The 25,560-nt window shown below is 42.4% G+C and overlaps 1 protein-coding gene across 1 annotated transcript; it reads right to left on the reverse strand.

Moving 5' to 3' along the window:
• Positions 1 to 3,693: 3,693 nt before the first annotated feature.
• Positions 3,694 to 23,282, reverse strand: MANSC1 (MANSC domain containing 1). The gene is made up of 4 exons (XM_030322061.2): positions 23,137 to 23,282; positions 16,860 to 17,181; positions 13,059 to 13,199; positions 3,694 to 5,716 (listed from the first exon to the last, which is right to left on the reverse strand). Exons 3-4 carry the CDS (start codon positions 13,177 to 13,179, stop codon positions 4,755 to 4,757), a joined length of 1,083 nt encoding a protein of 360 aa, XP_030177921.1. The 5' UTR covers positions 13,180 to 13,199; positions 16,860 to 17,181; positions 23,137 to 23,282; the 3' UTR covers positions 3,694 to 4,754.
• Positions 23,283 to 25,560: the final 2,278 nt, after the last annotated feature.

Below are 25,560 nucleotides of genomic sequence, written 5' to 3' on the forward strand. Positions count from 1 at the left end.
ACTTAGATTCTGAGCCTGATTTTGGCCGTCAAAGCACTCTAAAAGTTACCTTTCAACTTACCCAAAAATATAAGAGCACAAACAAAAACAAATTCTGTCAGCTCACCCTCTCTACGGGCTAAGTAAACTGTACTACCTCAATTCTAAAGAGAGACATAAACAAAATCTCAATGCTGATCCTCAGCACATGGTCTTAGTTAAAATAAAAGTATACACTTCAGTACTGTGTACCTGGATTGTATCCCATTCTCCTAAAAAGTGTTTGGAAGTGGGGTCTTGACTGGGTTGTCTCCTCATGACATAGAAGCTGTTGCATGTACAGCTGATCACCTTACTGTCCATTGCTGAAAGGAACGAACTGTAACGAACAGGCTTTAAAATTCACGCGTGATCATTTATCGTGGGTCTACCGTGTGCCAGGCACACTCTTAAGGGTGGGGGAATCAGAATAACATTGCTGTCTAACGAATCAGTCTAGCAGTGGAATGTATAAACCGATACGTTAGAAGATACCATGCGAGTGTCTCGCTAATGGTATAAATCCACAGCCATTCCAGAAATCTGGGAGGAATAATACTCACCTGGGAGACTCTGGGAAGACTGGGGCGGAGGTGATGTTTGAGCCGAATCTTGAGAGGTGAGTGGAAATTTGCCAGGTGAAGAAAGAGAAGGGTATTTACGAGCAGAGGGAATAGCATAGCTCATGAAAGTGCCTGGCACGTTTGAGAAATGGTGAAGAGAGAGATTTTGTGAGGGGGGAAGGTAGACGGACGGATAGCTTGGGGCTAGCACATGGGGAGGCTTCTTAGGCCACATGAATGGCTAATCACCCCTTCAGGTAATGGGGGGTGGGGGGGGCACAGGTAGTGCGGGATGTATTGTGTGTTATGCTTTGTTTTTTAAATTTTGTTTTGTATTTTTTTTTAATTTTTTAAAATGTTTATTTTTATTTTTGAGAGCGAGAGACAGAGACAGAGACAGAGAGAGAGAGAGAGAGAGAGAGATCGCGCATGAGCAGGGGAAGGGCAGAGAGAGAGGGAGACACAGAATCCGAAGCAGGCTCCAGGCTCTGAGCTGTCAGCACAGAGCCCAACGCAGTGCTGGAACCCATGGACTGCAAGATCATGACCTGAGCCGAAGTTGGATCCTCAACTGACTGAACCACCCAGGCACCCCAAGGTTTTATTTTTAAGTAATCTCTACACCCAGTGTGGGACTTGAACTGAGGTCAAGAGTCACATGCTTCACCAACTGAGCCAGCCGGGCGCCCCATGTGTGTGTGTGTGGTGCTTTTAAGGTAATGGGAGGTCATGTGGAGGGAGTATATAACGTGGGAGTAGAGAAAAACAGGTTAGGAGACAAATAGGAGGTGGGAGCGGGAAGGCTGGCTCTGAGAAGCGTTTCTGAAAGAGAAGAGACAGCATGTGGTAAACACTGGTTGTGGAGGCTGAGGGAGAGGCAGAAATGGAGTAGGACTTTGAAGTTGCTCAGTACAAGGGAGACTGGTGGCTGGTGGTACTGTTCATTGAGGTGCAAGAACAAGCAACAAGATGGGTTTTCTGCTCCAGGGTTCTTCTGACTAGAGAGTGACCACTAACATTGGCACAGGTGGTCAGGGACCAAACGAGAAGACAGGATGTCCGCGGCTGAGAAACTGGAGCAAGCCTGCCTCAGAATGAAACCACAGAGGTCAACTGCCACGCTTCGGGCTCAAGGTAAAACACCCTTTAAAAGCTGTTATCTAGAATATGTCCCGTCTACTGCACACCTCTTTTTTGGTTACGCTGTGCACCATCTCCAGTTGAAAGACTGTGGAGTGGGAATGTCAGAGCCAGATTACCCAGGCAAGTGACCTCAGGCAAGGCGCTTAAACCTCCCTCTGCTTCGGCTTCCTCATATGCAAAATAAGAAGTTCTTCACGAGGCTGTTATAAGAATGATATGAGTTCGTATATATAAATGTGTGCCTGGCACAAAGTCAAGTACCTGATAAGCACTTGCTATCATTATTAATAAGTAACAGAATGCTCAACTACACATGGTACAAATGTTAGAGACTTACTACGGAACGAGATTGGAAGCAGACAGTGCCAGAGCTGGTGCTGTTGCTTGATAACCAAGTTGTCAAGGACCAGACTCTTCCCAAATCCCGTTTTGCCGTGATCAGCTTGTTAGTGATTTCTCACCTCATGGTGGCAGAAAGACTGCAGTAGCTCCAAGTATCAAGTCCTTACTCAACCAACATTCCAAGCAGGAAATAAGGGGTTGGGGTGGGGGGGGGGGCTTTCTTCTTTGTGTAACCCTCACTTATCAAGGAGGAGAATCTTTCCTAGAAGCCCCCAGTAGGTTTCCTTTCAGCTAGAACCGGGCCACAGGCCCATCCCTAACTTGAAGAGAGGCTAGAAAAGAATGTGACACTTCTAACCTACAACAAATGAGGCAAAAGTGGAATTGGGGTTGGCTGTTGCTTGTATTGCCTGCCACATTCTGAGAACCAAAGAGTTTCAAAGATGCCTCACTCAGGCCAGGGGTAATTGAGAAACAAGGACATAGATGTATTTATTGAGAGTGAGTCAGCCATAGGGTTCACCTTTCAGAGGCCATCAGCTTTTTTGAGAATAGCTTTTTAACCCAGGTGAGTGTCCTATTGGTAAAATATGGAGAAAGGATATTTTTGAGCAAGGGGTCCTTTCTAGTATTCTTGCTTCTTCTAGGCTGTCACTATCCCTAGGAGGGGGCTCATAATTCAGTTCACCTTTATTTAAAAGGTTGCCCAGGCCATTCACTGTTAAAATTACTTACAAGAAAGTACAGGCCAGCTTCCTTCCCTTTCACTGCCCCTTGCAGCAGTCTCTGCCACAATGACAGGTCTAATGGGCAGGGAGAGCTATGTGAGAAGAGCTACTCTTTCCTCCTTAGAAGTTGGTCTTAAATCCAGCTGTTCCCCTGCAATCCACATCCCCACGCTCACTGCCGGAGTTTGGGCCTCAAGCATCTTTCATCCGGGCTCCTGTTCGAGTTTCTCCTTCGCAAGAAAGAAGGCAATGCAGTAAAGTGGAAAGAGAGCTACGAAGGAACCAGAAGAAAACTTCTGTAAGCACCCAGAGAAAGCCTTATTCCCACTGTCCAATTCTGCTAACAAAGACGAGGAGAAAATTTTAAATTCCAAGGCACTTAGTTACTGATCTGATTCTGGCCTGCATGTGGATATTCAATAAATACTCGTTAAATTAAATTGATTCAAGGTTTTATTTATTCAGCCTACTTAAAGCTTATGTAAACCCCTTGGAGATTTGTGTCAAGCTGTTAAATTGGAAAATATATGAAAGGTAGTATTTTCACTAGACCAGCTTTCCTCTTAATGAGCTTTATGAGCTTAATGTAGATGGGTGTGCGTGTGTGTGTGCGTGTGTGTGTGTGTCCAGGAGAGAAGCAGGAGGAGATGAGGAAGAAACAGGAGAAAAGCCTGTTTCTGTCATTTCCTACATTTGTCTTCATTGCTATACTTATAAACCAGCTACTGCCCTCTAGTGCTCACTGTATAAAGTTCACTCCCAAATTCCATTTGTATCTTTAAAAACCCTGGTGACTCCAGGGACAACCTCTTCTTTTGCAGATAAGCAAACTGAAGTCCAGAGACTCAGATGTCAAACTGACCCAGGCAGCTTCTGGATTCTTAGTCACCTCACTGTAATTCGTCCGGCAAACTATTTTTATTAAAGGCATTGCTCAGGCATTTCAATAGCTAATCAATAAAAAATTACAGCATACTTATTGTATGCTGAAACTGATATAACACTGTATGTTAACTATACTGGAATTAAAAATAAATGAATTTTTTAAATGCACATAAAAATTACAGCACAGTAATCATTTAACAATAATTGTAAGCATTATCCATTGTTTCCAATGTTATTCCACATAAAGCCAAAATTGACTGTTGGCAAAATTTACATAAGGATTTATAAATAACACTGTTATGTTTTCAACTTGGTAAAGTTTAGAATATTCCTGTATTACTTTTTTTTGCGGGGGAGGGGGGCGGGCAGAATAGTTAACTAGAATGGACCCAAAGTAGATTTGGCTGTTTAGCAAAAGTGACTTATCACTGTCTCCATGTAGATAATAATCTTCTGCTAGAATTCTCCCAAAGGAACCTCTTTGCTCACTGATGGGAAAAGGGGGGGGGGGTGTCACTTTAACTTAGAACACATATTTTCATCATTTAATCATTTTGCTGGTGGGAATAAACTGAAAGTTATCCAGCTGGATGTGTCACTTACAAGAACATTACTGAGTAACAAAAGATTTATTCAAATATTTAATTGGAAGGAAATACATCTGGAATAAGTTTTATTGGAATTCATATAAAAAGGAAAGTAAATCTATTAGAATTAATATCATAAACAGTTGACTTTATCTGGAACCAGAAATGCTAATGAACTGCAGCCTAGAAGTCCTAACCACTTTTCCTTGCAAACAGCCAGTCATTTTTCAATTTATATGCCAATTATACTTTATTACTTTAGGTAGAGCTTTGTTTTCAGCGAATATTTTGGAGATAGATCACTCAAATTACCTAATTCGTTTCCTTTCTCCCATTGTCTTAAAAAAGCAAGCAAAAAGAAAGTGGTAGGGGGCATTTGCTTGTCTTCAAGACACTTCAAAAATCCTGCTAAGATCAGCAAGTCAGTAGAAAGTCACTGTGTTTGGACTACCAGGAAGAACATGAATAAGAGACATCTAGTTTCCCCCTTAGATGTCAACATAGATCCCATTGATCAAATAATCAAGTCTTGAATAGCGTCTCCTGCGGAGAGATTCTGAGAACATTCTACCCAAGAGGACAAGGCCTATGGCTAGGAACAGAACACCAAAGAGCAGGGTCCCAATGAGGAGCCATTTTTCAAATGGGAGGCCATGCTGACTTTCTGGAACACTCTTCAGGGGGGAACCACCTGGACTGGCCTTCCCATTTTCCTGAGAAGCACTTTTATTCGGAGCAGAAGAATCCACATTTGACAGAAGTAATGTGGCAGCAGAAGAATCCACAGTTGACAAAGAAAGCGTAGCAGAGTTATAGGCATCCTCTGTGTTCAAAGATAGGTTGGAAATTTCTCTGACCGGCACTGTTTCTGGGGGGGCTTTCCAGTCCGTAGGTGCCTCAAAGATGGTTGTCGTAGTAATGCCAGCTTTGGGTGTAACTTCGGCATGTGTCAACATTATAGACAAGAGGTTTGTGGGGGGCTGAGACGTGACCACTGCTAGGGGTGGAGCTGAGGTGGCCCCCTCTGGTTCAAAAGTCACAGAAGGTATCACCGGAGCATTGGTGGTGGGGGGAAATGCAGGCTTTGGAGCGGCAGAGGTGATATGCAGAGAGGAAACAGCCTTGGTAGTGGGGAGTGTTGTCACCTTTTCGGGTAGCAGATGAGCTATGTTTTGTTCTGAAGAAAACCGTGAACTCTGAGAATGGCCCTTTTCTTTATCAACAGGGAACCGTGTACTCGCTTGATCAATCTCGAATAGTTTCTCCAAGTGATCTGAGGACCCCAACTTCTGAGAAAAGGTACCTTTCTGTAAGCTGTCAGTGGACTCTGAATAACCTGTCACAGGAGGGGGCGTGGGAGTGATCACCTGCGGAGACTGGCCATGGATGAGAGAACCTTCTTGGGTTAACTCTTGGCTTGGCAAATGAGTTCTAGCCAGAGCTGGAAAGTCTGAAAATGTAGAGAAAAGTTAAAGGGAGACTTAAATATTTCCATGCGAAGGCAGGTTAAAAAAAGACAAACATATCAGCTTGTTCAGTAAATCCCCAAACTGTTGAAACTTGACATTTCATAGAAACTTGCGCAAAATGGAAAAATACAAATTGCTAAATCAGAATCTGATGACACTGCCTCTCTACCAGATGCTGTGGTTTATTTCTAGAGTGGTGGGACAGAGGAGAAATGTGTGGAGGAGGACCAGGCAAATGAAGGAAGAGCTGGGAGGAGCAGAGCAAGGGGGCTAAGAGGAGTTCAGGAGCCGCAGCAAGAGGTTTAGGAAGATGGAGATACTTAGGGGGCCGATGCCAGGGAAGAGGGCTGGGCCAGGGCGACAGGGCTGGAAGACGAGTGGCAGAGAGAAACTCCCTGGGACTGACAAGACAGCTGGGAAGGCAGCAATCACCGAGAGAGATTTCGTAGCAAGGGCACCCGCAGGCAAGAAAGGCAAGGGGGAGCGGAGGCAGAATCCTTGCAATTTGCCTGCAACAGGGTGGAGGCGGAGGGGCCGGGAGGGAAGGTCTGGTCTCCTCCCAGGGCACCGAGGCCACAGCAGCAGCAGAAGGCTGATGACACAGTGTCCAATCAAAAAACAGGTTTCAGCACCACACACAGGGGAGGGAGGCAATTTGGGAGATTTCATTGTGACTCTCAAGGATTAAAATTTCAGAGCCAATGTCTTAGAGTCTGAGGACTGTGGGACCAAATTTGAAATTAGGATGGCCACAGTGCTGATAGAAAGAGCCGAAAATCACACAATTCCGAGTGCTGGCTACGGAGGGACCAGCCTCACATCCTCCTCACGGTGACAGAAAGCTTAGAATTATGCTCTTAGTCTCACACATCATTCATCACAGCTCAAATTGGGAAGGCTTGTGGGAGCCATCAGGGGCAGGGAAGGATCATTTGAATTGCTCTGTATCACTCTGCTACTTGGCTGATCATTTTCACTTAGATCTGAACTGCAGAAAACACAAGGAAGGAAGAAAAGGAATTTCTTAGCATTTCCTTGTTCATTCTTCCCTGTTCTCTTTCCCCCTTTCTCCTTCAACTCCTCTCAGTGCCAGTGTCTGAACTAGATTCCATTCTCTTCTCTGCTAACAAACATCCAGAGGCGACCTCTGATTTGTAATATCTTCGATTAGTCTGTAAGCATCACACCTGGAACAGGTCCTTTAGAACGGTCACTCCTTAATCCGTCTAGGACAGGGGTCAGCAAATTATGGCTCGAGGGCCAAATCTAGCTTGTCACTTCTCTTTGTATGGCTTATGGGCTAACATATACATTTTTAAATGGCTGACAAAAATAAAAAGGAATAATATTTTGTGACACATGAAAATTATATAAAATTCAAATTTCAGTGTCTATAAATAAAGTTTTATTGGCATGTAACCATGCTCATTTATTTATGCACTGTCTGCCTGTACTTCATACTATAAGGACAGAGGTGAATAGATACAACAGATTGCATGTGGCCCATAAAACCTAAAATACTGGTCTGGAGGGGCTCCTGGGGGGCTCAGTCAGTTAAGCATCTGACTTTGGCTCAGGTCATGATCTCACGGTTCGTGGGTTCGAGCCCCATGTCGGGTTCTGTGCTGACAGCTCAGCTCAGAGCCTGGACCCTGCTTCAGATTCTGTGTCTCCCTCTCTCTCTGCCCCTCCCCCACTCATGCTCTGTCTCTCAAAAATAGATAAATGTTAAAAAAAATTAAAAAAAAAAAAAAACAGACCGGCCTGGAAAGCCTAAAATACTTCTCATTTGGCCCTTGACAGAAAAAGTCTGCAGACACCTGCTCTAGGATATAGTACTTTACCCCAAAATAGAATTCGGATGATTGAAATTCCTCTTTCCTCCAACAATGCTGGAGAAACGAGTTTCTGTTGCAGGTTACATCACGATGATAGATATAACATCACCATGAGATAAACAGCATCTCTATTTTTAGGTAGCATCAGATATTTTTCAAAAAGAACAGGACTCAACATATTCCATTTTAAAGTTAAAAAAAAAAAAAAGACTAAGTAAATGCGATGTGTGTGAACTCAGAACTTAAATAAAGCCATTGACAAGAATGACCAAAACAGCTGCTTTCTTTCTCAAGAATGTCAGTTCATAAATAAAGCAAAGCAAGGGCTAGTCCCATTTCTTGATAAGATTCATCTACTGGCAAGGATCCTAGAGGCATGCAGGGATCCTGTGCACCTGCTCCCTTCACCTCACCCGCTGATGTTTGCCATTGGGGTGTGGTGCTTTTTCTCACTCTCACAGAGATGAGCCAGCGGGGACTGCAAAACAGCCCTGTGCCCTCAATCTCTCTTTTGAGTTTCATTTTCAAGTGACTTGATGAAATAAAAAACTTAGGGACTGACTATTACTTGGAAACCAGCTGAGCAAACAGACTCCCAATTTATTGTTTCTGAACTCCCCTATTCTAGTCCTCGGTAGAAATGACACACTGCAAAGCTGGGAAAAAAATTAAATAATTCCAAGTTGCAATGGTTTTATAGAATGAACACAGTACACTATCATCTTTCAAGCTTTTGGTCTGTAAATATTAGCCCATCCATTATAGGAAATGGAATTCATCTGGAAACAAACCACCCAACAGATATCTATTAATTTCACTCTAAACAGGAAGCAGATAATTTATTTTTGTGGGGACTCTCAGTCCATCAACATGGGCAGATTCATAAAGAGAATTACAAACACAATTTGTAAACATCCTGTATGTATAAAGCCTGCAGCACATGATGTCCAGGGTCCATGCCACTTTGCTCTTCAACCTGCTCTGGGCTGATGGCGCCCCCTGGTGGCTGCCACCAGAACTGTTTAATTCTAATCCGACTTTATGACCTTCACAGCCTCCCAGTAAAGATTTACACACATGCCAAAATTCCCTTTTCTCCCATTTCCACTGGAGAGAATCTTTACCTCATATTCCCTCTTTTACACATGGATTATAAAAGCAACAACATTACAGAAGTATATGGAAATTATAAAACAAATTCAACTATGGTTTTTATCATTATGTCTCAGCAACCATTAACATTTCTGTGTGCCTTAGAGTTAAATTTTTTTTCATGTATTTGAAAAACAACCAGGTGTTTTTCACCTGGAATTTTGTTTATTTATATACCTCAAACTTATTTTTTTTTTAAGTTTATTTATTATGAGACACAGAGTGGGAGAGAGAGAGAGGGAGAGAGAGAGAATCCCAAGCAGGCTCCACACCGTCAGCACAGAGCCCAATGAGGTGCCCGAACACACGAACCGTGAGATCGTGACCTGAGCCCAAACCAAGAGCGGAACGCTCAACCTCTCTCAAATGGATCCATCATATTTTATTTTATTTTTTTAAATTTTTTTTTAACGTTTATTTATTTTTGAGACAGAGAGAGACAGAGCATGAACGGGGGAGGGTCAGAGAGAGGGGGAGACACAGAATCTGAAACAGGCTCCAGGCTCTGAGCTGTCAGCACAGAGCCCGACACGGGGCTCGAACTCACGGACCACGAGATCATGACCTGAGCCGAAGTCGGACGCTCAACCGACCAAGCCACCCAGGCGCCCCAAGGATCCATCATATTTTGTACCCAACCATTCTCAGGCAACGGGACATTTATGCTGCTCCTAGTTTTTTACTTTTCAAACTAATTTCACAAAAAAAACATGCTTCAAACCAATAGCTTTTTCTTGTTTTGGTCTTGCTTCTTTAAGGTTTTATGAAAGTAGAATTGCTAGATTAAGTTACCTGTAATTTCTTTAATGTTGCGCTTTCGTTATGAAATAGAAGACAGATACAGGGAAGCGCGCTGATAGTAGAAGAAGGGGCAGAATGAAGAAGAGGTAGTGAGAAGGGATAACAGAGGCGGAATGTTGCAGTCCAAATTCCACACGATGGGAGTTCCAGAAGAAGAACAAACATTCCGGTTAGTGTCTTGAGCCCTGACCTCTTTGGACACTAAGACTGGAATATCCATTTGCTGCTGAATTACCACCCCTGGCTATCTAACAGGCTCTGCAATGTTCCAGGTGATCCAAGGGGAACAGCAAGAAGTATCACCACCACACTATAGGCTCCCAGATGATTTACACACAGGCACAAAGGGAAGGAGCCATGAAGATCTGGGGGAGCCAGAAGATCTGCCCACTGATGCCCCAAAAGGGCAGCACGAGACAGTGTCCACAGAAAGTAAGGTTTTAAGTGTTTTGAAAGGCTAATTTGTTCTATGCCTAGTGTTTTTTAAAAATCAATATCTAAAAAAAAAAAAATGTTTATTTATTTTGAGAGAGTGTGGGTGCAAGCAGGATGATGGCCAGAAAGAGAGAGAGAGAAGCAGGTGACGTGGGGCTCAAACTCACGAACCACGAGATCATGACCAAGGTTTTGGCTCAAGGCTGTTCGTGAGTTGAAGCCCCATGTCGCCTGCTTGGGATTCCCTCTCTCCCTCTCTCTCTGCCCCTCGCCCTGCTGGCGCACACACTCTTTTTCAAAATAGATAAACTTTTAAAAATTTTTTAAAAATTGAAAACTGTGATAAAATGTACATACTATTTACCACTTTAACTCTGTAAGTATACAGTTCAGTGGCATTGAGTATAATCACATTCTCTGCAGCTGTCATCCTCATCCATCTCCAGAGCTTTCTTCATCTAGCAAAACCGAAACTTTTGTACCTTATGCCAGTTTTCTTATAGTTGGTTTATATCACTATTTAGGAAGAATTTACACAAATAATTTGTGCTTTATGCCCCTGTTTTAGGGAATGTTTGATACATCTGGTTCATTAACCAAAACTCAGACACAGGGGACAGAGTGGAGTCTGAGCCCAGGCACCCTGGGCAGTATCATTCCCCAAAGCACCTCACACATAAAAGAGTCACAAGACAATCCTTGAGTGCACTCCCCCTCCCAACCCTAAAACCAGTCTCCTTAATCTTCCCCAGCTCAGTAGATGGTACCACCATCCATCTAGACTTTCAAGCCAAAAACTAGGAAACTAGGACTCAATTCCAATACTTCTGTTTCCCATGCCGTCACAACCATCCCACACCATCGGCTCTTCCTCTGAAACAGCTGTATGTTTACTTCTCTACCTCATCTGCCACCTCCCTGGTCCACAATGTCATGGCCTTCCACTTGGATCTTGCCTCTGCCTCCTACCCAGTCTTCCCACTTCCTCTCTTGCTGCCGCATTGTTGTCCCTCCCCAGTAGAGCAGTCACAGTGAGCTTTGAGAAATCACCTTGAAAACACCATGTTACACGCCTACTGAAAACTTCCAACGGCTTCCCATTAGACACCTAAAATAAGAACTTCCTACTTTGGCTTACAAAGCTTTATGTGATCTCTCCGCTTTTCATACTTCTTGCGTTATCACTTTTTTTTTTAAGTTTGTTTCTCTTGAGAGAGAGAGAGAGAAAGCAGGAGTGAGGGAGGTGAAGAGAGAGAGAGAGAGGGAAAGAGAAGGAGAATCCCAAGCAGGCTTCGCACTGTCCGTGCAAAGCCCTATTCAGGGCTCGATCCCATGAACCATGAGATCATGCATGACCTTAGCCGAAGCCAGTCCCTTAACCGGCTGAGACACCCAGGTGCCCCTGTATGTCACTCTTTATATGGTTCACTCTGAGTGAGTCAGCCAGCTGAGACTGAGACTGAAATCATTCTGCCTCAAGATATTGAAACAGGCTATTTCCTCTGCCTGAAGGTCTTCCCGGATCTTCTCACATCTGGCTTCTTACCATTCAGATCTCAGTTGAGGGGTTACTTCTTCACAGATGCTTCCTCTGATCACCTACTCAAGAGGGTCCACTCAGTGATCATCTATTACATTGTCTTAGCTCAATCATCAGCCTAACACTTGTGATGATATTTTTCTTGATTACTTTTTTTTTTGATTACTTATAATATTTTTCTTGATTACTTATTTAGGATGGTTATTGTCTCTCCCTCCTAAAACATAAGTTCCAGAGGTAAAAACCTTGTTTTCCATGTTTCCATTTTTGTGTTCTTGGGGCAGAAAAAGTGTTTGGCACATATAGGAGATGCTAAATAACATTTGTTGTTTATTGAGTAAATGAGCAAATAGAATATTATTAATAGCCAAGGGTATAGTGAAAAAAACTGTCTAAGACTTAAATAAAAGGACACTTGATACTGAAAACATTTCACCCTGAACATTAGCAAGCCAGGGCGCCTGGGTGGCTCAGTTGGTATAAGCATCTGACTCTTGGTTTCAGCTCAGGTCATGATTTCACAGTTTTGTAAGTTTGAGCCCCACGTCAGGTTCTGAGCTGAGGGTGCAGAGCCTGCTTGGAATTCTCTCTCTCTCTCTCTCTCTCTCTCTCTCTCTCTCTCTCTCCCTCTCTTTCTGCCCCTCCCCTGCTCACGCTGTCTCTGTCTCTCTCAAAACTAAATAAACAAACTTAAAAAATATTAACAAGCCAAAATCTCACCAAGACATATCCAAATTATTATATTATTTTTTAGTTGTTTATTTTCTAAATTCTGAACAAATATGTTCAGAATAGAGACTGTATTTCCAATGCCTTGCACAGAATTTGGCACATGGTGGACGCTTAGTAAATACTTCTTGAATGAACCTCCTTCCAGGTCTAGGTAATAAAATCCAGGGTGTTTGATTTCACATAATGTGATTATAAAATAATTAGAACCTAAACACAAATGTACTAGAATTTTATATACTCACATAGATCTTAACCCTTTAAAAAAATTTTTTTATGTGTATTTATTTTTGAGAACGAGAGAGACAGAGCACAAGTGGGGGAGGAGCAGAGAGAGGGGGAGACACAGAATCTGAAGCAGGCTCCTGGCTCTGGGCTGTCAGCACAGAGACCGATGCAGGGCTCAAACCCGTGGACAGTGAGATCATGACCTGAGCCGAAGTTGGACCAGCTGAGCCACCCAGGCAGCCGGGTCTTAACCCTTTTAAAACAGACCGTGGACACGGAGACCTTATTCCAGTGCCTCTTACATTTTCTAAAGAGGTGTTTCAAAATGTTTTCATGAAAGGTCTGAGTGCCTTTTATCTCAGGAAGGTAGAAACAAAAAGCTAAACAACACAAAATACCATCATTCAGAGATCTTTCATTGGAAAACAGATGTTTGGTTTAATAGACTGAATTTTAAATCATGAGAGATTTCTGGTGTGCCTCTATATTTGTGACTACTTTTGGTAGTTTTACTTAGATTCTTTTGTAGAAAATCTTTCACATGAACCATATCCTTAAATAATCCCAATCACCAAAGAAAAAGAACAATGCTTTTATTACCTCTAATTATCCTGTAACTCATAAGTCCCTTTGCTGGTTTCAGGGGACAGGCTTCCTCACTGGGACAGAAAAATAGGTAGCAGTTGGGCTGTCTAGTGGTTTTTCGAGTGTCGAAGATCATCAGGTTACATGCTTTGTCTCCTGAAATTAAAGGTATCATAAGCATTACACTGAAGTAGGATATTCTAAAGACGATGGCAATTATTTTTTCTGCTGTCCAACACAAATACCTTTGTTCATGTTGTGCATTTGCTTGCTGACCACTAATTCGTTTCCTCTTCCTTAGCACTTAAAGCAATTTGTGAAGACATTGGGTTAAAAAATCTGAATTAAGGTAATTTTGGCAAAACCCACTTTAAATAGTACATTTAATTCTTTTTTAAAAAAATAATGCATTTAATTCTTTAGATAAGCCTTCCATTTGCTCAAATATCCATCAAAATACACACAGAAATACTGACTTTGCGATCTTTACACAACTCACAACTGAGTTGGAACTTAAGAAATGGATCTAACCTAATGATTTCACGTATCTCTCATATCCCAAAGGCAGACACCTATATCAGATACCTATGAAGCCATGAGTCTGGCTTTCTTGAGTAGAGTCCCTAAATTTAGCATCACACCATCATTGCCCCCTTCCACAAAGGACCTGAGTAGTGTATGGAGGACAAAGTCTATGTTTTACCTTTATCAGTACCATTCTTCTTTTGATTTTTCTTCTTCACATTTCTATTCTTCCTTATTTCTGCTTTTCCATTTTCCTTCCTTTCAAACTTTTTACTCTTAACTTTCATTTCTTGCTTCTTTTTCTCTTCCACCTATGCCCAGTAGAAATCATTCTTTCTATTCATCATGGTCTAGAGCTGGCTTTGGTCTCAATCTGGTGCCATCTCACATCTTGGCCTAAGACCCTTGAGGGATCAGTATACCCCTGGTCAGGATAAGGTTTTGTTTTGTTTTTAATGCTTTTTTATTTATTTTTGAGAGAGAGAGAGTGAGCAGCCAAGGGGCAGAGAGAGAGGGAGACACAGAATCTGAAGCAGACTCTAGGCTCTGAGCTGTCAGCACAGAGCCCAACGTGAGGCTCGAACTCACGAACTGTGAGATCATGACCTGAGCCAAAGTCAGACGCTTAACTGACTCAGCCACCCACGTGCCCCAGGATGAAGGTTAAGAGGCACATAGGCTAATTATTAAAAATGCATGCTCTTTCTAAACACACACACACACCCACACACCCGTGTATTAACTAACCTTGTTGTAGTAGTCATTTCACAATATATACGTGTAACAAATTGTCGCACTGTATATATTTTCACAATGTTACATGCCAAATATATCTCAGTAAAGCCAGCGGAAAATATTCTGCATAGCTGGCCATCAGCACAACTTCTTCAAATCAGGCAATGGTGAGGATCAACCTTGACTCCCGCATTTGGAAAGAAGACTGTTTCTGTAGGGGTTTTATCATGTCATCTCTCTACCAGGCAACAAGAAAGGTACTTTAGTTTTTCCTTTCTCAGCAATGGGATAATTCTGCAATAACATTTTTGGGGGGCATGGAGGTAAAGGGAAAGGTCCATAAGCCCCCCCCCAAGTTGTATGCAAAACTTTGTGTCCTTTGTACTTCTTTTTTCTTAATAATTCCTTTTTTTAAATAATTTTTTTAAATTTAATTTTATTTTTGAGAGCGAGAGAGAGAGATAGAGCAAGCAGGGGAGGGGCAGAGAGAGAGAGGGAGACACAGAATCCAAAGCAGGTTCCAGGCTCCGAGCTGTCAGCACAGAGCCTGATGCGGGGCTCAAACTCACGGACCATGAGATCGTGACCTGAGCTGAAGTTGGTCACTCGACCAACTCCGCCACCCAGGCGCCCCTGGGCATCTTTCTAAAATCTGTGGTTATGAGCAAATTATCAAAGCACTTAAAGACCATTGCTCAATAAATGAAGAAACAGTCTGAGATCCGTTAAAGGAGACCCACAATTATCTCTACTTACCGTAAGCAGTAACAGTAATTCTGCTTATACAATAAAACAGCAAACCCTCATTTCTCACTAAACACCCATTACGGAGCTGAAAAGAAATGCAAGGTTTCCTGTGTTGCCAACAAACACCCACACAGCATTCAGTCCTGTTTGCAGATGATTTGCTATTTCACATAAATGTTGATACCAACATTTAAAGAAAAACTGGAAATTTAAACTAAATCTCTGTGATTTCCATAAATTACTCCTATAGAGAATATCAAAGCACACTGCTGAGTTTGAGAAAACCATTGAAAGTTTTTTTTTTTCCTCCTGATGTCAAATATGTGGTATCTTTTCCACACTAATACTCCAATTCTCCAGGGCACTGACTCAATGTCTTATGATTCGATTCAATTCTTACACTAACTACCTGGAGTTAGCATCCGATTCCATAGGTTTAAGGGCTCAGTCCTGTAAGACTGTCCTCACTTAGAGGCCAGTCAAAAGTATCAGCTCCCAGGTTACTCACGCTTCTGCCCAACTTGGCCATAAATCCAGGCTCCCACCACCCCTACTTCAGGTTTGATAATTTGCTAGAACTACTCACGGGACTCAGGAAAAGGCTATACTTACTATGATAGTTTATCAGTGAAAACACAAATAAATAGCCAAATGAAGTGTACATAGGGCGAGGTCCAGAAGGGTCCTGAGTGCAGGAGCTTCCGTCCCGGTGTACCTGGAGTGAACAATCCTCTTGCACATGTGGATGTGTTTGCCAATGTGGAAGCTCTCTAAACCTGTGTTTAGGGATTTTTTTATGGAGATTCCCTTATGTGGGCACAGCTGATTAAATCATTGGCCACTGGTGACTGAATTCAATCTCCAGCCCTTCTCTACCTACAGGTGGGGGTGGAGCTGAAAATTCCAAATTTCTAATCAAGGCTGGGTCTTTCTGGTGACAAGTTCCCATCCTGGAGCTACCTAGGGAGCCAACAACAGTCGTAACTCAGGTGTGGTTGAAAGGGGCTCACAATGAATAACGAAAGAAGCTCCTAGGCTCAGGAAACGGCAAGGTTTTTAGGAGCTCTGATAGGAACCAGGAACCAAGATTATATGCATACATTTCTGACTATACCACACCCATTATACAAAGAAGAGAAACCAAAGATATAAGAGAAAACGTATGATTCGGTTGGCCAGTAAGTCAGGTAAGAAGCATTACTCCAGTGTTGACTAGCTCTTCTAGGCTCCTTGATGGCAAGGCCTTGTCCATGTTATTCATTGTTTTGTCTCCAGCATTCAGCAAGGCATTCGGTGCTCAATAAATGTAGTGTGGGTGTTTTTCTGTGGTTGGTTATTTATTTACTTTTCATTTAGGGAATTAGGACAGGGTCATAAACAACTGAAAAATGACCACTGTTTCTCTTGGGTAAATATTTCTCAAGTCTGGAACTTGAAACATGCAAAGGTATGGCTCAGACCTGTGAGCCTCTTTCCTCTGTGTCATGTGACTGGGTCAGTCCAAACAACTTCCCATGTCCCTTAAGGGTTTTTGTTTCCAGCATCTTAGATGCCTATTAGAACATAACACCAGTGGTTCTCAACCTTTTTTCTACCTACACACCTGGGTGATATACACACACACTCATGAGTAACTTTGACCCAGCTTAGGGGAGGGGAGGACACACTTGTGGCACATGTTCCCATTGATTTGTTACCCACATTTCTACCCCATTGAGAATCACTAGGATAAACTATGCAGCCAGATCAGCCAGCTACTTATATCACAAAACACTTAAAATGAAGAGTTGCCAAGGGACTATTACTTACCTGTTATGTTTTTCGTTGAACAGCAAGAATTAATGCAGTCTTCCTGAGTTTATGTATGTACAGGTTCATTGCCTCTAATTCCCTTTGAAAGAGATGACTGGATGTCAATGACAACATCTTCTAGACTCTTCGTGTGGCAGTTCTGACTGGTGGACAGCCTCAGTGTCAGGCAACAAATTACCACAAAAGTGTAACTCAAGCCCCATTCTTCCCTAAAGAACATTTTAAATTTCAATTTAGCCTAGTCTTCCAAGGTCAAGGATAATCCTCCCTCTGGTCTGAGTTTGCTTCAAGAAGATTGTACAGATCATGGAATTTCTCTCTAGAACAAAAATAGAAAATCATCAATGAGTTTTGTTTCTTTTAATAAATCTCACGAAGATACATTTCATTTCCTTCAAGTCAATGTCAACAGCTCATGATTTACAAAACAGAAATAAACAAGCATTTTTTATGTTTCACTTTTAATAGATCAAGACAACCTTCATTAAAAACTTGGTAAAGAACTAATTAGCACAAACATGTATACTATCCCATCAGTGCTTAAAAGCTGACAAATATCTATGAAGGAAGAGATATAAACAAGAGGCCTACCCCCAAAGTTCTAGAATCCTTCCTCTTCTTGCTTCTCCTAACCAAGAGGGGAGAGGACACAAAATCTCTAGCCACTGATAACAGGCTTGGGCAGAGTTTCTTTCTCAGTACTAACAACCAGCATTTTAAAATCACCTACTAGGTGGTAGGCAATGTGCTATGAAATATACATATATTATCCCATTTAATCCTGATAGTAGGTCTGCAAAAAAAAAAAAAAAAGAGCTACTATTTCCCTCATTTTATAGATGAGGAAACTGGGGCTGCCTTTCTTGTGGCTGCCTCTCCTTAAGTATCAAATCAGAGACAGGTAACTCTAATAATCTAATTCTAAGAGTTAGCTGGTCAGTAGAGGGAATTCATTCATTTTGAGAATACAAATTGTTCACTGAATCATACTGTAGAGCAGAAATACTTCCTCTTCAATCTCATTCTCCTCCTCCTCCTCCTTCTTCTGTCATGAACCCGAACCCTTTGGTAGTCTGGTGAGGCTTAGGATCTTTTCTGAGAGACAGAAAAGATTTTTTTTTTTTTTTTTTAGCTGGTCAACTCAATCTTGGAAGCCAATTTATTTACAAACAATCCATCTACCACCATGAGAAAACAACTGTGAAAATCTTAATTAGTACAAAGCTCAGAAACTCCACTTAGGTTCAACAAGCATGGCTATGGTGCTAAGCAAGTTGTCTTTTTCCATAAAGTGAGTAAAAGGTCAGTTTCACAGAGTATAATGATCCTTGAAGCAGCAATCCTCAGATTTCAGTATGGCCCTGTATGTTTTTAAATAAGCAAGGCTAGAATGAGCAATAGAGTTTTTAAGAGTATGTTGAGTGACAGATGCCAATTATATTAAGTGATCTGAAGTAATGTGCATAGGTAACCAGATACTTCACATAGGTAGAATATTAATGCCATAACCAACCCAATGGCCCCCCGTTTGATCAAGACTACTAGATTCTCTAGAGGAGCAAGAAGTGAACTTTCTCAACTTACCCTATTCATAACTTTTTATTGGTGCAATTTCTACTAAAGCTTGTGGTAGAACTACCTACCATCAGGGTAAATGCTGTTGCCTAGAACAGGATTGCAATTAATATTAGAATCAGCACACGGAACTTGACATGAAAAATCTAGGTCAAGAATCTATAGGAGGAGTCTCAGTTCAAAAGTGAATTGTACAGAGACTTAAGTAAAAACCACGTCAAAGAATATGTGAGCCTTAAAGTTAATAATGTCTCGGAGATGTAGCATGTTAAGAACGCACCGACACTACATAAATAGTGAACAAAGAACAGAAAAAGGTTTTTTGACTAAAGCGGGGGAGACAGTAGAAAAATATTTACCAAAAGTGTTCAGAATAAGGTAACATTTAAGGAAAACATAAAAATGAGGGGTGCTCAGTCAGCTGAGTGTCCAACTCTTGATTTCAGCTCAGGTCACCATCCCAGGGTAGTGGGATTGAGCCCTGTGTCCAGTTCTGTGCTGGGTGTGGAGCTTGCTTAAGATTCTCTCTTTCTCTCTCTGCCCTTCTCTCTCTTTGCCCCTCTCCCCTGCTTTCGCGCACTCTCTTCCTCTAAAAAACAACAAAAACAAAACAAAACAAAAAAAACCTATAAATTCTTTAAAAAATAAATTAATAAAATACATATATACAATGAAAAATGAAATATATTAGGATTATGAAGGAAGTCAGTTATATGAAATATAATTATCAAAGTAGTTTTTAAAGTGTGCCTAGAGGGGCGTCTGGAAGGCTCAGTCAGTCAGGCCTCCAACTTCAACTCAGGTCACGATCTCATGGTTTGTGAGTTTGAGCCCAGTGTCCAGCTCAGTGCTGACAGCTCAGAACCTGGAGCCTGCTTCAGATTCTGTGTGTGTCTCTCTCTGCCCCTCCCCTGCTCACGCTGTGTGCGTGTCTCTCTCTCTCAAAAATAAATAAACATTAAAAAAAATTTTTTTAAATATGCCTACAAAACGCTGATGTAAAATATCAAAAAACGAAACTAAACTAAATAAATGGAGAGATGGTCCATGTTCATCAATATTAAGATGTCCATTCTTGGGGCGCCTGGGTGGCTCAGTCGGTTAAGCGTCCGACTTCGGCTCAGGTCATGATCTCACGGTCCATGAGTTCGAGCCCCGCGTCGGGCTCTGTGCTGACAGCTCAGAGCCTGGAGCCTGTTTCGGATTCTGTGTCTCCCTCTCTCTCTGCCCCTCCCCTGTTCATGCTCTGTCTCTCTCTGTCTCAAAAATAAATAAACGTTAAAAAAAAAAAAAAAAAAGATGTCCATTCTTCTCAACTTGATCTATAGATTCACTGCAAAGTTTTGATTTTAAAGTTTACATGAAACGCAGAAAGGCCCAGAATGGGCAACATGATGCTGAAAAAGAACAAAATTGGAGAACTGACACTACCTAACTTCAATACTTACTGCAAAGTTACAGTAATCAAGACAGTGTAGGGGCACCTGGGTAGCTCAGTTGGTTAAGCGTGGGACTCTTGATTTCAGCTCAGGTCATGATCTCACCATTCATGAGACTGAGCTCTGCATCGGGCTGTGCAATGACAGCGCAGAGCCTGCTTGGGATCCTCTCTCTCTCTCTCTCTCTCTCTCTCTCTCTCCTTCTCCCTCTGCCCCTACCCTGTTCGTGCTCCCTCTCTCTCTCTCTCTCTCCCTCTGCCCCTACCCTATTTGTGCTCTCTCTCTCAAAATAAATAAACTTAAAAAAAAAAAAAGAGTGTGCTACTGGCAAAAGAATAGACAAACAGAACGACAGAACAGATTAATAAGCCCAGAAAAAGACCCACACGAATAGAGTCAACTGCTCTTTAACAAAAGAGCAAAGGCAATTCAACGGACAGAGGATAGTCTTCTTAAAAATGGTGACAGAATAATTGGGCATCCATATGCAAAAAGATAAATCTAGACACAAACCTTCCATCATTTACAAAAACTAACTCAAAATGGATCATAGACTTCAATGTAAAATGCAGAACTCTAAAATTCCTAGAGGGGTGCCTGGCTGGCTCAGTTGGTAAAACATGAGACTCTCGATCTTGGTATTGTGTGTGCAAGCCCCATGTTGGTGTAGAGATTACCTAAAAATAAAATATTTTAAAAAAACATGTTAAAATAGTTTTAATATAGTAAAAATAGAACATAGGAGAAAAATCTTTGTGGACTTAGATTAAGCAATGATTTTTTAGATACAATACCAAAAGCACAATCCATGAAAGAAAAAAAATTGATAGGTTGGATTTCATTAAAATTAAAACATCGAAAGAAAAAAAATTGATAGGTTGGATTTCATTAAAATTAAAACATCTGCTGTGCCCAAGACACTATTCAGAGAATAAAAAGATAAGCCACAGACTGGGAGAAATATTTGCAAAACACACATCTGATAAAGGACAGGTAGCTAAAGTATACAAAGAACTTTTAGAACACAACCCAATTAAAAATGAGCAAAGTTGGGGCACCTGGGTGGCTCAACTGGTTAAGTATCTGACTCTTGGATTTGGCTCAGGTCATGGTCTCACAGTTCCTGGGACCAAGCCCCATGTGGATCTCAAAAGAGATATATAGATAACAAATAAGCATAAGAGGAGGTGCTCAACACCATAATCATTTGGGAACTGTAAATTCAAATGACAAGATACCACTATGCACCTATTAGAATGACTAAAATCCAAAAAACTGACAAAACCAAATCCTACCAAAAAAATCTATGTATATATGTTTATAGTAACTTTCTACATCATTGTCAAAAACTGGAGACAACCGAGACATCGTTCAATAGGTGAATGGATAAACAAAATGTGGTACATCCATATAATGGAATACTATTCAGTAGTACAAAGAAATGAGCTATCAAACCACAGAAGTACATAGAGGAACCACAATTGCATAGTGCTAAGTGAAAGAAACCGGTCTGAAAGATATGACTTCTTTGTCATATATGTCAACTATACGACATTCTGGAAAAGGCAAAACTACATCAACAGTCAAAATATCAGTGGTTGCCAGGAGGAGGAAGGGAAGGATGCGCAGATGGAACACAGGATTTTTAGAGTAGTGAAATCATTCTAAATGATACTGTAACGTTGACACATGTCTTCACATCTGCCAAAACCCATAGAACTGTACAACGTAAAGAGTGAAATCTAATATTGGGGCGCCTGGCTGGCTCAGTCCGCAGAGCGTGGAACTCTTGATCTCCAGGTTGCGAGTTCAAGCTCCACATTGGGTGTAGAGATTAGATTACTTACTAATAAAATCTTAAAAAAAAAAAAAAGAGTGATCCCTAATATAAACAGTCTTTAAAACAACAAAATAGTAAAAAACAACAAAAATAGTTAAACAGCAAAAGAAAAAAAGAGTATATATTACCCATATATAGTAACCACACAAGTCCAATAGCTTCCTTGCTGTTGTATCCAACTTTTGTAAACAAATAACAAGTAACATTTATGTTTCTCTCATGCCAGTCTCTATGCTAAGCACGTTACATGTGTCATGTCATTTAATCCTTACAAGAATCCTAATGAAATAGATTCCTGATCCTTATGAGATAGATCCTATTATTAACCCCGTTTTCAGTCAAAATAGAAACAATTGTGGGATATCTGTGCTTCTTTATTAACCTATCAAATATCAAGCAGTACATCTAATAACTGCCATAATTTTGAAGTAGTGTTGAATGAACAGGATACTTGAGATCTGTGTAATCAGTAATATAATGCGAAAACACCTGTGATTTCTACTGATGGCAAATTACAGCTGCGTCTAACTCTACCAAGGCTTTTGATCACATGCCTCTTAGAGGAAATGTTACATTTCAGTGAGAGGCTACTAAAATACATTTTGCCACTGAAGTTCACAGACTTTCAGAGTACTAGCCGTGGCTCTCCAGGTTAAGAATTCTGGCACAAGTGACCCTTTTTCATGTTGCCGCATCTTGCAAGTCTCTTTTCTAGCCCTAAAGAAAACCAGACAGGAGCAAAAAGAGGAAAACCGGGCCACAATGTCTTACTTTGCAAGGATTCTGACAGAATCTCTCCTCAAGTTTTTGCAAAGAAACCAGAACTATGAGAGGGGATGGGGCAGGAACTGTGTTTTCTCTAGGCAGAATCTTCATGGCACCTGGACTGCAAGAAGTTACTGAAGAGTTTATCGCGCTAAGGATACTCAACCTCTGTAATTCTTCTAATCGTTATTACTTAGGCCTTAAAGGTCCACAGTCAAGTTGAATTCTGTTGAAAGCGTGAAAAAGATACAGGTGGGAGGAAGCTCAGGAGGCACTGAACTTTGACGCCTGCTTACTATAGCCACTACAACGCACTTGTGCAAAACCGTGTCAGATATTGGAAATCATTTTCTTTCCCTTCCTTTAAGGAAATGCGTGTCGCTCACTGGGCATTCTTCTGTCTCTCCTGATGACGACGCGGAGCCAGGGCCACTTAAGACAGGTGCTGCTACGCGAGTCTGGAGATCCCCTCTGGGGGCCCGCGATCCCACCAAGACCCCGGCCAGCCCTTCCTCGCCCCAACCCGGTCCCTGGCGCTCCCGGAGAGGTGGAGGGGCCTCGCCCCGGGGGGGGGGGGGGGGGGGGCTGCACTCTCGGCGCTGGAGGCGCAGCCCGCGGCCGGTCTGGGGCGGGGGGAGGGCCGTGACGCCTTTACCTGGAAGCTACACGACCCGGGGGCTCCCGTGTCCCACCCGCGCGAGGGCAGCCCCGACGCGCTCCCGAGGAAGGAGCGGCAGATCCGCGCGAGGGTATCGGCGAGGGCGGCAGGGATGCTCCGCAGCTCCCGGCCAGCCCGGGGGGCGTGTGCTTCGCCAGTTCCTGCTTCCGTTGCGGAGGCAGAAAGTTGGCCGGAGGCGGAGGGGAGGGGGAGGTGGAAGGGCACATTCCTGCCCTGCAACCCGGAGCTGCTTCCCGGCCACTTGGAGCACGGTCCTCCGGGAGCTCCTCCCCGCGGTGGCTCCAGGCGCCCGGCGATCGCGCACAGCCTGGGAAGCAGTCGGCCGCTGCCACCCCACCCGCCCTGCTGCGGCCCCCGCGAGGGGCGTGGGCGCGACCCGCTGGATTGTCCGCGGGCCTGCAGAGGCGCCCGCTCCTTCCCGAGGCCGCAGGACGCGCGCCCACACCAGAGGAAAGTCAGACTGTGCAAAAACGTGTGCCCTGCATTTGCCTCTGCCTCTGTGTCCCGGACTCGGTCCCCTCCCAGAGGGGCAACCTCTGAGGGCGGTTTCTCCCTTCGGGACTTTACACTGCTTTCTATCCGGGGCCTGGCTGTGAGAATCTGCTTTCGATAATTCCAGGCATGGAGGGTCCTCAATTACAGTTAACAGTTCTGCAGTTAGCCATCACGCGCAGGTCAAGCCTCAACACAGGCATTCGGATTCTGCCCGGATTTACTGTTTATAAGTATAGATAATAATATAATGGTGCCTGCTATAGTTATTAAAATGTATCCCCTGACATTTAGCATAGTATCTGGTACCTAATAAGTACTCAATAAATATTTAACTAAAATATATTTGTCGAGTGAATGAATGGGAAAGAATAGGGCATAGGTTGTAGAAGTGTGTTTCTGAATCAATGCTTGCTCGCCCACACCTCTGTGTAACATGCAAACAGATGCAATTTTACCAAACCACTGATACTTAACTCGCCAAAGGTTCAGACCTTAGACAACATCTCCACCTGGTCTGTGTGAAGAACTTTCAAACCTAAAGCACTAAGCCATTGTAACTTATTATGCTGGACATAATACAGCCAACAGCTACGTCCTGGTTTTAACCAAGAGCTATAGGAGGCTATGTTGACTGAGAATCCCTGTGAACAAAGGTTGCGTGAAACTAACTCTACCGGTTGTATCCAGAGGATGACCTCCTCTGGAATTACAATGATGTTGCAAATACTTGGCTTTAAAGAGCTATCAAAGGAAACTCCACAGTGATTTCCCATTGGAGTCATTTTCCTGTTGTAGCAAAAGACTGGTAAACAATACATTTTATCTCTGCAGATGATGTACTTGAGGGTCTTGCTAGGAAAAGGTCACATTGTTTTAAATCTCCCTTCACAGCATAGTCCTCGGCTAGGCACTAATGAGACCTTTCCTTGATTTAGAAACTTCAGATTTTGGATTTTAAACAATGACCCTGTTATCGTTGAAGTGACATATTATTTTTTCAGTTATGACAGTGAACAGAGGACATTGATGAAAATAATGATTAAAGAAATTTTTTTCCATTGATATGAGTTAGGTGTTTACATTAGAATTAGTATCTCTTTTCATCTCACTGCCTGAAAAGATTCTTGATCCTCTTCTCCTGATACTTAGAAGTTCCATTTATGTGGAGGCAAATTTTTTTTAAAAAGTATTTTATTCAGAAAACATGGATTAAACACCTGCAGGGAAATTAAAGACCAATAAGACGTTGGATCTACCTTCAAGTTGCTCATAGTGGGGAAGACAATCAAATTAGTTATTGTGTAAAGAATAAATGTAGGGGCGCCTGGGTGGCTCAGTCGGTTAAGCGGCCGAAGTCGGCTCAGGTCATGATCTCGCGGTCCGTGAGTTCGAGCCCCGCATCGGGCTCTGTGCTGACAGCTCAGAGCCTGGAGCCTGTTTCAGATTCTGTGTCTCCCTCTCTCTGACCCTCCCCTGTTCATGCTCTGTCTCTCTCTGTCTCAAAAATAAATAAACGTTAAAAAAATTAAAAAAAAAAAAGAATAAATGTAATGATAGAAGATGCTAACACAGGAAGCTCAGAAAAGGGATGTATAATCTGGACTTCTGGGAGGAGATAAAAAATTCCATCTTTTTTTGTTTGTTTGTTTATTTTGAGAGAGAAAGTATGGGCGGGGGGAGAGGCAGAGAGAGAGAGAGGGAGAGAGAATCCCGAGTAGGCTCTATACTCTCAGCCCAGAGCCCGACATGGGGCTCCATCCCACAAACCGTTAGATCCTGACCTGAGCCGAAATCAAGAGTTGGATGCTTAGCTGACTGAGCCACCCAGGCATGCCTCAGTCTTTTTTTTTTTTTTTTTCCAAAGACTTTATTTTTTTTTTAGAGCAGTTTTAGGTTCACAGTAAA

The sequence above is a fragment of the Lynx canadensis genome, chromosome B4 (assembly GCF_007474595.2).
Source record: "Lynx canadensis isolate LIC74 chromosome B4, mLynCan4.pri.v2, whole genome shotgun sequence".
Classification (NCBI taxonomy): domain Eukaryota; kingdom Metazoa; phylum Chordata; class Mammalia; order Carnivora; family Felidae; genus Lynx; species Lynx canadensis.